The 13068-nt window shown below is 40.1% G+C and overlaps 1 protein-coding gene across 1 annotated transcript in view; it reads right to left on the reverse strand.

Annotated features, from left to right (window-relative positions):
* abcb4 (ATP-binding cassette, sub-family B (MDR/TAP), member 4) overlaps positions 1-12979 on the reverse strand; it is a 130878-nt gene extending 117899 nt beyond the window's left edge. Inside the window, exons 1-3 of the mRNA XM_043690329.1 lie at positions 12849-12979; positions 8251-8347; positions 7530-7581 (exon numbers count right to left, since the gene is read on the reverse strand). Coding sequence (XP_043546264.1) covers positions 7530-7581; positions 8251-8339 — 141 coding nt within the window. The 5' untranslated portion in view covers positions 8340-8347; positions 12849-12979. The remainder of the gene's footprint in view (positions 1-7529; positions 7582-8250; positions 8348-12848) is intronic.
* Between the last annotated feature and the right edge of the window lie 89 nt (positions 12980-13068).

The raw sequence follows: 13068 nt of genomic DNA on the forward strand, positions 1-13068 counted from the left end.
AGCACTCAATGAGATCATGGCTGATCTGATAACCCTCAACTCCACACTGCTGCCTTTTCCCCATAATCTTTGATACCCCCTACTGATCAAAAATCTGTCTCAGCCTTTATTATACTTACTAACCCAGCCTCGGAAAACATCTGCTGTGAAGAATTCCACAGATTCATTACCCTCTCATATAAGAAATTCCTCCTCATCTGTCTTAAATGAATGAGCCCTTAGTCTGAGATTATGCTTTCTGGTTTCTCCCAAAACGGGAAACAACCTTTCCACTTGTCATGCCAGCAAAGAATTCTATACATTTTAATAAGGTCACCTCTCATTCTTCCAAACTCAAATGAGTACAAGACCAACCTACTCAACCTCTCCTCATAAGAAAGTCTCTCCATGCCTGAAATCAACCTACGAACCTTCTCTGGCCTGTCTCCAAATGGCTTTCTTTACATAACAGAAACAAAACTGTCCATGGTATTGCAGCTGTAGTCTGATTGGTGCCTTGCATAGTTTTAGCAAGGCCTCCCCAAGTTATAGGAGAAAGTGAGGACTGCAGGTACTGGAGATCAGAGTCGAAAAGTGTGGTGCTGGAAAAGCACAGCAGGTTAGGCAGCATCTGAGGAGGAGAGTTGCCAATCTGAGTACAAGTCCTTCATCAGGAATGTGGGTGGGTGGGGAGTGTAAGGGGGCTAAGAGATAAATAGGAGGGTGAGGGTGGGGGTGGGACTTGGGGGATACACACACCAAACAATCCCACCACCCTATGGCTGACCACTTCAACTCCATCTCCCATTCTGCCAAGTCCTGGGCCTCCTCCACTGCGAAGTCCTAGCTACCTGATGCCAGGAGGAAGCACGCCTCATCTTCCGCCTTGGGACCCGCAAACCACATGGCATCAATGTTGATTTCATCAGTTTCCTTATTTCCCCTCCCCCACCTTATCCCACATCCTACCCTCCAACTCTGCACTGCCCTCTTGAACTGTCCTACCTATTCATCTTCATTATCCGCTCCACCTTCCCCTCTGACCTATCACCATCACCCCCCACCTGTATCTACCTATCACCTTCCAAGCTACCTTTGCCCCAGTGTCACTCCCTCCCATTTATCTCTCAGCCCCCTCTCCCCACTCCCACAAGTCCCGATGAAAGGCTTATGCCCGAAATGATGACTCTCCTGTTCCTCAGATGCTGCCTTTTCCAGCACCACACTTTGACTCCTTAAGTTATACTACATTCCCTTTGAAATATAGGCCAACATTCCATATGCCATCCCTCTTTTCTGACAAATTTGGATGCGAATTTTTTTGTGATTCATCTAAGACCTTCAAGTCTCTGTCGTTATGCAGCTTTCTTCATTCTTTCTCCATTTAAATAATACTCTGCACCTCTACTGTTCTTGCTAAAGTGCAAAATCTTGCAGTTTTCTACATTTTCTATCGGTCAAGTCTTTGCCAACTCACTTAATCTTTCTATATTACTCTGTAGATACCTTGCATCTTTCTCACTACTTGTATTCCTGCTTATTTCTGAGTCATCTGCAAACTTGGTAGTAGCACATAATTGTGGTCCCAGCACTGACCCCATGGCACTCCTCTACTGACAGGTTGAAATCCTGAAAATACCTCTATTTTCCCAAGTCTCTGTTTTCTGTTGGTTAGCCAATCCTCAATCCATATTAGTATACCACCCCAATACCATGGGCTCTTATCATATTAAGCAGCCTCATGTGTAGTACCTTCATAAATGCCTTTGGAAATCCAAATACATGAATCCCTGGTTCCTCCTTATTTACCTTGTTTGTTACCTCCTCATAGAAGTCTAAAAATTTGATCAGGAATGATTTGCCCCTTCATGAAGCCATGCTGATGCTGCTTGAATGTATTATGAGGTTATACATTTTTTATAATGGACTCAAACATCTTCCCAATGACAGATGTTAACCTAAATAAAAACCGAAAGAACTGAAGACGCTGTAAGTCAGAAACAAAAACTGAAATTGCTGGAAAATCTCGGCAAGTCTGGCAGCATTTGAGTAAGGGTCACTTGACATGAAACTTTGACTCTGATTTCTCTCCACAGACATTAATCTAACTGTCCTATAGTTAGCGGTTTTGGTTTACCTCCTTTTTTTTGAATAATAGTGCAAGATTGGCAGTTTTTCAATCCTCTGTGACTTTTCTAGACTCGAGGATTTTTGGAAGATTACTACTAGTGCATCCACTATCTCTTCACAATTATTTCCTTTAAACACTTAGAATCCAACCCAGTAAGTCTAGGGAACTAATTGGTCTTTAGCATCATTGATTTTTCTAGCACTTTTTGTGTTTACTTCCATCACCTCATCATTTTAGTCCCTTGATTATTTATTATTTTCAGAATGCCATTAGTATCCTCGACTATGGAGACTGATGCAAAGTATATGTTCAACTCTTCTACTATTTCCTGGCTTCCTGTTATTATTTTACTAAACTTGTTCTCTTACGCACCTATGTTGACTTATTAACTCGCTCTTTCTTTATACATAATTATAGAAGCTCTGACTATCCATTTTGATGTTACTTGCTAAATTGTCCTCAGGTTACTTTCTCCCTTTTTTCTCAGTCATCTTTAATTGGCTTTTAAAACTTTCCAATCATAGATTTTCCACTAATCATTACCACGTTGTATGATATTTCTCAATTTTTGATACAGATTTTAAAAGTCCTTAGTTAAAATGGTTGGTTTATCCTCTACTAAAATCCTTCCTTCGCAATGGGATAGATCTTTGATGTGAGCCATCACATTTTTTTTTGATATCTGTCATTGTTCACTCAGCTCTTGTCCCAGTCCACGCCAGTCAACTCTGTCCTCATCCTTTCCATAATTACCTTTATTTAAATTTAGCACAGTTGGTTCCAACTCACATAAACTGAATGTTAAATGCTACCATGTTATGGACACTGTTCCCTCCAGGATCTTTTGTTCTGCATAAGGAATTGTATCCTTCATTAACCAAGGTTTAGAATATAATAGCAGTGATATTATGTTGGAACTGGGCAAGGCATTAGATAGGTCACAGCTTGAGATTTGCAGGCAATTCTGGTCACCTCATTATAGAAAACATGTAATTGTACTACAGGGGATGTTGCCAGGAAAAAATGTAGTGTGAAGAAAGATTAGATAGACTGGGTTTGCTCTCCTCCAAACAGAGGAAGCCAAATGGAAATTTGATCAAGATCATTTATTAAACCTGCTTCATTGTCAATCACTAAAATGGCAAGATCTCTGTTTGGATCCACAACATACTGTTCCAGGAAATTTTCTGAATACAGACAATGAATGAATTCTTCCTCATGGATTTGATTTTCCCAATCTATATGAAGATTAAAATCATGAACAATTAACAACCTGCCTTCTTTTTTTGTCCTCATTATCTCCTGATTTATTCTTTATCCTACAGTTACTGTTAGGGACCTACAGACTCTTGTACTAGTGTCTTCTTCCCTCCCCTCATTCTGATTCTATATCACCAGATCCACGATAATTTCTTGCTAATATATTAACTCTAACTGTTCTTTCAAAAGGGCACCTACACATACATATTTTATTCCCAGCATAGATCTCCTTATTACGATGTCTCCACATTGGCTATAAGAACATACCCATTCATCTCTATCTGTTGGGTTAATTCATTTGCTGCTTTTTTTTTTAATGCTTGACATCACTGTCCCTTCTTATCTCACTCTGTATACCATTATCAAAACATTTGTCCTGAAATGCCATCGTATTCCTTTTGCTTTGCTTTTCCCACCTGAGCCTTCTCCCTGACCCCATCAATTAATTTAAAGTGCTTGTTACAGCCCTAGTTATTTGATTCAGTCCAGCATTGTTTGTTTATGTGAAGGTTGTCCAACCAGAATAGCTCCTTTCTATCCAAGCAATGATGCTGTGCCCCATGAGCTGAAACTCATTCCTCCCACATCAATCCTTTACTTATTTCCCCTCTGACAAAATGAGGATTGCAGATTCTAGAGATCAGAGTTGAAAAGTGTGGTGCTGGATAAGCATAACATGTAGGCAGCATCCGAGGAGCAGGAGAATTGACATTTTGGGCATAAGCCCTTCAGTGGTGCTGCCTGACCTGCTGTGCTTGTCCAGCACAATTTTTTAAATTCTTATTTCCCCCATGCCAATCTTCCCATTGCTCAGATAGTAATTCTGAGATTATTGTCATGGAGGTTCTGCATTTCAGTGCAGAAATACCTTTCCAATACAATGTCATTAGAAAAATTGTCAAAAACCATATCCTCCGTTTAACAGGAACTTAGGCTATCAAACATCTAATTGTCTTGGTCTAGACATGGTGGTCATGTCCCTAATTGGACTGTCTTCTACACTGTGTACGACAAAATGCTAAACGGACATCTTGAATGTTATCTTGATATCTTACAATATCCAACACCTGGAAAATGACAGCCACTGGCAAACCAAATTGACAGCATGAATTCCACATTGGTTTCAATGAGCTTGTGATTATGAGATAGCAAAAGTTGACTACCAGAGGCATGGCAGAATCTCTGCCTGAGTTTGCCAAAGTCAATGGTGATCCCATGAATTCATTCAGTCGTACCGTCCTTGATTTTGGTCTTGTATAAATATTCAAGTCACGTGCCTTTCAATGTGATAAGTGTGGTAATACATAAATGTCTAGGGTTAGAAATTTTTTTCCCATCAATACACTTTTTGTAAGTGAAGTACATCTGAGAATTTAATGGGAAGCTCTTTAATACTATCTTGTTGAAAGCTGATTGTTGTTTATATGAAAATATTGGACACTTAAGTGCTTTCACTTAAGTAAATTGTTCTGTGGTTTGCAATTAAAATTTAATACCAAAAATGAGTAAAGCCAATGGATTTTGTGAAGTTGAAAGGGAATAAATAAAGATGAAAACAGTGGACTAATTTGTTTGACTGCAATGTGAACTGAAGCAAATAACACTTGGTGATTTTGCAACATTATACTATTTCCAAAACATTTTAAAAACTAAAACATTCTTGAGCATTTGAAATTGGCTTAAACAGAAAGTTTTGGTGGTACAATTAGTGCTACACCGGAGTATTCAAGGGATAAAATGCTTCGGGGCTCTTAACACTTATTGTTCATGTTTACCAAAAGAAGAAGTGAAGTCTCTTGGGAATGACATTCAAAAACAATAGAAAGCAAGCTATTGAACAAATAAGTATAAAGATCATTCCATGCCATAGAAAAATGCAACTTATGTCAAAGTATTCATATATATGAAAGTACAATTCAAAAGCCAAAATAGATGATGTATTAATTTGCAAAGGACTTTAAAACTTGGAGTAAATTCTGCATGTATGCTGCATCCTGTATTACCACGTCAAACACAGGACTGTGGTCCAAATTGCAGGAAACAAGATGGAGACTTTATTCTGTGAAGGAAACTTTTAATTAATTAATCTTAAAACTCAATTAGGAATGTTGGTAGTTGGATCTACTAAGAGATAATTATATATATTTTTAAATTACAAAAGAGTGAAGGCAAAGTATACAGCAAAATAAAGCACAGCCAAAACTATTGGAAAGAAATGTTCCAGTGACTGAAAGACGACAATAAAGATTACTCTGAATAACTTTGAAAAACAGTCAAATGTAACTTACCACCGAGGCTCTGAAACCTGAATTAGACAGAGAGTTAAGTACAAATGTTTTTGAAATCTGTGCTCAATCTAAAGAGCTGAAGAATTTTTATTGCAGTTTCACATGTTAATGAAGAAACAACACTGGGATGATTGCAGTGAGAAAGGGGTGATAAAGGAGTAAATTGACTGCCCAGTAATGCTCTGTGGTCACATCCATTCCTTGCATGGAAACAGTACACTGTAATGTACATTGTGATGACACCACTTCTGACAATTTCAGGATGATGAATGGAGTAAAACAGAGCTATATCCTTTAGTCATGATTCGGAGATGCCGGTGTTGGATTGGGGTGTACAAAGTTAAAAATCACACAACACCAGGTTATAGTCCAACAGGTTTAATTGGAAGCACACTAGCTTTCGGAGCGACGCTCCTTCATCTTTATACCCTTTATACCCTTTAGCTCCTTCACTTTCTTTGGTACTATCTTTTCTGCTGTTAAAGAAGGAGGTAATGTGCATACTATGTCAGGCACCAAGGTCCAATACCTTGGTTTAAAAGGCCTGTGTACTCAGCACCTTCTTGTATGGCTGTGAAGCATAGACAACTTACAGCTAACAAGAAAAGAATGTTCATCTTCAATGTTTGGGGCATTGCAAGGAAGGATAAAACCAAGAATGCGGATCAGTCTTCTCAAAGGCAGATCTCCCAAGTATGCTAGCATTCATCACGAGGAGGCAGCTTCATTGGCTTGGGAATGTTGGCGGGATGAAAGGAAGGTGCACTTCCAAGGACATATTATAACTCAAGGTAACCAGAGCCAGAAGCCAGGTAGGCTGCTCAGCTCTTACTTCAAACATGCTTACAGGCCTAATACAAAGGCCAAACAAACCCCCATTGACTTTCATATGTGGGAGACGTTAGTCAACAAGACAAACGGCAGCATCACTTGTAGGCCAGCAATGTCACCATGACCATTAGTTACCATCAATGTTTACAGCAGCCTGGCAACATGCAACAATAAACTACAGTAACAACTGATATTCACTTTTAATACCACACTTACAGTGGAACCTGCCCCTAACAGATTAGTTTCTTCAGCCATCAGCCCAAGTACATCATATAAAAAATTGAGGGTGGCAGTGGTCTAGTGATATTATCACTGGGCTATTAATCCAGGGACCCAGGTTGGAATCCCACTATAGCAGACTGTGGAACCTAAATTCAATAAAAATCTGAAATTAAAGAGTCTCATGTTTGTTGACTGCCAGGAAAAAAAAACTCATCTGGTTCACTAATGTCCTTTAGGGAAGGAAACTGCTGTCTTTACCTGGTCTGGCCTACATGTGACTCCACACCCACAGTCATGTGGTTGACGCTTAACTGTTCTCTGGGATGAGCAATAAATGTTGGCCTTGCAGGGATGACTTCATCCTATAAAAATGATTCTTTTTCAAATCCCAGTGCCCAGGGATTTACAGCACATCTATCATCTCATATAGATGAAGGTTCCTGATAGCAGTTTCTTTTGATAACAGAGAAACAATAATGCGATGATTACAGTGAAAAAAAGAGGCAAGGGTTGAAGGAACAATTCACAGGAAGTTCAAAAGTCATGGTTGTTGACAAAATATGAATCACAACTGAATAAATTACCCAATTGGTTTGGTTTCCCAAATATGGAAGAGCCACCTGATGTGAAGTAACTGTCCACATAATACTTGTTCAAAAGGTCACATAAGAGATAATATTTTCATGTACATACTCTTTCAAGTACAATTCTGTTTTACACTTCATGAAGACTGCATTTTGGCCCTTTTAGTAATATTTAGCACTTCATTGGGTCCTAAAAATACAGTGCGTTTGGAAAATCATGGAAATGTCTCTTACCAAAGCCAGTGGGCTGACCATTTTAGGCTTTTTCTCCTTCTCTTTTGTTTTACTATAAATTAACAAATTACAATTATTAGATTTTGAGAAAAACTTTTACTGCTTTTTGTTTCTAAAAATATTAGTATAATTGTTATACAATTAGCAGCAACCACGTGTTTTGCATTAAAGGAAGACCAACTTAATACAAAAATCAAAGCACTTTTTAATTCATAACTATAAATTGGCATCATTATTCTAAATTATTTACTTTTTCCCATTATTTCCAACACTGATGACAAATAAGATTAGATTTCATTTTATTAGTCAATCAAAAGCTTCAGACAATGTATAAAGCTGGCTTCTTATTTCAAAAGATCCATCTAAAATATTTTGTAAAAGTACAAGTTACATTGGACAAATAACTGAGGTCATTTTACACCAAAAAACATTGAGAGTTCTGATCATATGGAATCACTAAATCATAGACCAGAATTCATGCCTATCATTCTTATCATGCCACTACTTAAGTAAGCTGAACATTTACAAAGTCCAGCTTGACTCAAATACAATTTTCATGGAAAAGATGTTGTGATAGAAATTCAATGCAATAGTGATTTGGTTAATTGAATACTTTGTCATGCAATAACCTTATTAAATAAAAATGCATAATTCATGGATTGATATAACAGTATAATTGCTTGAATTAGATCGCCCTAATCTTTCACGTGGAGTTCCTCACCTGTCTTTCTCAACTTTTCCATCAGTAGGAACATCATCTTCACTTTTGTCAGTCTCATCTGTGCTTCCTTTTAGATATTGGTTTGGCATCTCTTCACCTGTTGTAGAAATGGAACCTCCTCATGACTTTGAGGTTCAAACAACTTAAAACATGTTACTGTACAATTAAAAAATTAAAAAGCAAACTGGAAGACGGCTTTGGAAAACAATATATAAGATCCACTTATTCCTTAGCAAATCTGGAGTGCACCTCTACTTTCTAGCCACAATGGATTTAACTATTTTTTTTAGATTCTCTACAGTGTGGAAAACAGGCCCTTAGGCCCAACCAGTCCACACCAACCCTCCGACGAGTAACCCACCCAGACTCATTTCCTTCTGACTAGTGTACCTAACACTATGGGGAAATTTAGCATGGCCAATTCACCTGACCTGCACATCTTTGGACTGTGGGAGGAAACTGGAGCACCCAGAGGAAACCCACGCAGACACAGGGAGAATGTGCAAACTCCACACAGACAGTCACCTGAAGCTGGAATCGAACCTGGGACCCTGGTGCTGTGAGGCAGCAGTACTAACCACTGAGCCACCGTGCTGCCCCTTTTTTTTAATCAAAGGTATTCATCTTACAAATTTTGGCCCATACACCATACATAACCAGAACAAGCAGGAATTCAACAACTAAATTTAAAATGTAAACTTACAATACAAAAAAAAAATCAAATCTAAAAGTTCTCTTGTATTGCCCGGCTTTGCCAATTAGTTTGGGAGAGGCTCCCTGCCTAAAACTCACATTTTTATTTGTATATCATTTACAATGCATTTTAACATACAAAGAACTAGTTGCACATTGATTTAGAATGAGAATTAGGGTTTTTTTGTCATATTTACTCAAGTATGGGGATACAGGAGTACAGTGAAAGGTTTATAACATCGCCATCTTAGGTACAGGGTACCAAGGTGGACAACTTTAGGTAAAGAGTAGGAAACTAAGTTGAACATTCAACATTACAGTTCTTGTCAGTATAAAGTAGTAAATATGAAGTAAAATTAAAAGTTACAAATTACAGCCCTTCTTTAGCCATGGGCCTACAGTCGCTCCATGCTGGGATTGCCCCACGAGGGCTCGATCTCTCTCCCATGCTTGGTTTGATCTTGACCCCTGCTAAGTTTGATCTCTTGATCCCCAAGCCTCTGTGCTGCCGTCTCGCCTCTGACCAGTATCTGAGTTCACTAGCCACATTATCACAGGCCACCAGAGTCCCGCTCTGCTGCCGCTCCGGGTTCCCAGCCACTTCCAAGATGGCACTGACTGACAAGAGTTCTGCCCGGACACGCCAACCATGGCCAATCGCCAAAGTCCCCGCTCTGGGCCCCCAGCCCATGCTGTCACTGCAGCTGCCTCCAGTAGGTTAAGTAGAGAGAAAAACCGAAGAAAAGAAAGAATAAACGCGTGACAAGAATAAAGAAAAACAATCAGAGCGACAAGCTCCGGCTCAGGAGCCCTACTCCACCGCCATTTTAGTGAAATGTTGAGAAGTAATTATCCCCGTTTGTTTCACTAGAATTGGCTTGTGTTGATTCTCTATTTTACTTCTCCAAGGAAATTCTTCAGCCTGCTTGGGGAAGTGGGGGAGCGGGGGAGGATGATCATAATAACCACTAAATGATAGAGATTGTGAAGCCTTGGCAAGCTGTGGCCTTGTATCTTGTGAAGGTAAACACAGATGCCCCAGAGATGGAGTGAGTGACTGTTTAAGGTGACAGACAGGGTTCAGATCCAGCAGGACGGATGATTATTTTTATTTTAAAAATATACTTTAATTTATAAAATATATTTATCTTCATAGTCCCTAAAGCAGTTTGGTTCTACACAACAGCATATGAAGAAACAAGCAAATATCAGAGTCGAGTGTGTGGTACTGGCAAAGCACAGCAGGTCAGGCAGCATCCGAGGAGCAGCAGAATCGAAGTTTCGGGCATAAGCCCTTCATCAGGAATATTGAAGTTTAACTCTATCCAACAAACAAAATGAAGGAGTCATTTAAAAACAATCCAAAAGAACTGTGGAAATCAGAAATAAAAACAGAAGTTGCTGCAAAAGCTCAGCAGGATATCTTGAAAAAGTCCTGATAAAGGGCTTTTACCCAGAACGTCGATCTCCTGCTTCTCAAATGCTGCCTTTCCTGCTGTGCTTTTCCAGCATCACACTCTCGACTCTGATCTCCAGCAGTTGCAGTCCTCACTTTTTCCATCTTGAAAAATGTCCATATCACAGAGGAAGAGGTGCTGGATGTCTTGAAGTGCATAAAAGTAGATAAATCCCCAGGACTTCATCAGGTGTACCTAGAACTCTGTGGGAAGCTAGAGAAGTGATTGCTGGGCCCCTTGCTGAGATATTTGTATCACTGATAGTCACAGCTGAGGTGCCAGAAGACTAGCTACCATGGTGCCATTATTTAAGAAAGGTGGTAAGGAAAAGCAAGGTCACTATAGTCTGGTGAGCCTGACATTGGTGAGAGACAGGATTTACATATATTTGGAAAGGCAAGGACATATTAGGGATAGTCAGCATAGCTTTATGCGTGGGAAATCATGTCTCATGAACTTGACTGAGTTTTTTGAAGAAATAACAAAGAGGATTCATGGCAAAGCAGCAGACGTGATTTATATGGACTTCAGTAACACGTTTTTACAAGGTTCCTCATGGTAGATTGATTAGCAAGGTTAGATCTCCTGGAATACAGGGAAAATTAGCCATTTGGTTACAGAACTGGCTCAAAGGTGGAAGACCTTTGGTGGTTGTGGAGGGTTGTTTTTTAGACTGGAGGCCTATGACCAGTGGTATGCCACAATGATTGGTGCTGGCATTGTCATTACTTTTTGTCATTTATATAAATGATTTGCTTGTGAGCGTAGAAGGTACAGTTAGTAAGTTTGCATCTGACACTAAAATTGGAGGTGTAGTGGACGGCGAAGAAGGTTACCTCAGAGGACAACAGGATCTTGATTAGATGGGCTAATGGGCTGAGGAGTGGCAGATGGAGTTTAATTTGTACAAATCAAGGTACTGCATTTTGAGAAAGCAAATCAAATCAGGATTTATAAATGTAATGTTGGGGAGGTGGGGGAGGGGGAAGTGGAGTTCAGAACTAGAGGGCATAGGTTTAGGGTAAGGGGGAAAGATATAAAACGGAACTAAGGAGCAACGTTTTCATGTAGAGTGTGGTTTGTGCATGAAATGAGCTGCCATAGGAAGTGGTGGAAGCTGGTACAATTACAATTTAAAGGCATCTGGATGGATATGTGAATAGGAAGGGTTTAGAGGGATACGGGTTAAGTGCTGGCAAATGGGACTAGATTGGGTTGGAATATCTGGTCGGCATGGACGAGTTGGACTGAAGGGTCTGTTTCCATGCTGTACATCTCTATGACTCTATGACTCAGCAGGTCTGGCAGCCTCTGTGAAGAGAAATCAGAGTTAATGTTTCGGGTCCAGTGACCCTTCCTCAGAGTTCACATTAACTCCGATTTCTCTCCACAGACGCTGCCAGATCAGCTGAGCTCAAAGGCATCTCTTACATGTACAAGACTATATTCTGACTGTGTTCTGTCCCCACTGTGCCTTGGTGATCACTGCCCCAAGTTTTAGCGCGTCTCTCAGCAAGTAGTCCTGGATATTGGAATGTGTCAGTCTGCAACACTCGGTCTGAGTCAACTCCTTGTTCTAGAATACCAACAAGTTTCAGGCAGACCAAAGGGCGTCATTCACCAAGTTGATGGTCCTCCTGGTCATCCACAATCACTTGAAGGAGCAGCGCTCCGAAAGCTCGTGCTTCCAAATAAACCTGTTGGACTATAACCTGGTGTTGTGTGGTTTTTAACTTGATCCTCCTGGTGTAATTGATGTTAGTCTCAGCGTGTGTCCCAAGAAGCAGATCATGGAGAACAGCGGCATGGAGCTGCTCAAGACAGACCTCAATAAAAACCACTGCATTTCTCTTCCTCTGCAAAGGCACATCCCAGAAGGAGCTGTGTGATAGGTCCCTAGTAGCTGCTCAGAGGTTGAAGGCTCTCACACCAGCCAAGCAATGTTTTAATGCTTTTTGGGAAGTTCTGATGATAAAGGAGGCTGGATGATGGTGTACAATGCACTTGAATGTTGCTGAAGCTGCAGTCTTCCAAGCAAACGCAGTGTGCTCCATCCCACCCCCACCACTTCACCGTGTCACACTCAATATTACACTGCACCATGTACTCCAGGAGATTGGAGCAGTTTCCCGGAGCAGACGGGAAATAATTTCAGGTGAGCAGTGCCATAGGCACAGCCAGCATATGTTTCAATCCTACTCAATGTCTACCAGAGCAAGATCGTGTTTAAAAATAAAGTCTATTGTGCGAGCAACAACCGTTCCCAACCAGATTCCTAGTTAACCATTCCCAATAATTCTCCAATAGGCTGCAATTTCCAACCAAACTCCCCGATTTCTTTTTTTAAAAAATGTGTTTAAATGCAGCAACTTGTGCATAATGAGTCAACAACAATTAGACAGATGATATCCTTTAGCTTACTCTGTGAAATATTGAAATGAAACTTACGCTCGTTTTCCTGGTGAGGGATGCCTCAGAGTAGAGGAACGTTACCACGGGGTTAAAGGAAAAATCCCCTCCAAAGTGTCCTCAATGACTGCAAGAGTCAAAATGGGTGAGTTCCTCAAGCACAATGGACTTTGATTGGTTTTGCCGATCCACTATGCGATGATAAAATCAAAGAATGACTGGCGGTACATCCCTACAATATTGCCTGTTGCAGATGAGT

Source organism: Chiloscyllium plagiosum, chromosome 5 (assembly GCF_004010195.1).
Source record: "Chiloscyllium plagiosum isolate BGI_BamShark_2017 chromosome 5, ASM401019v2, whole genome shotgun sequence".
Classification (NCBI taxonomy): Eukaryota; Metazoa; Chordata; class Chondrichthyes; order Orectolobiformes; family Hemiscylliidae; genus Chiloscyllium; species Chiloscyllium plagiosum.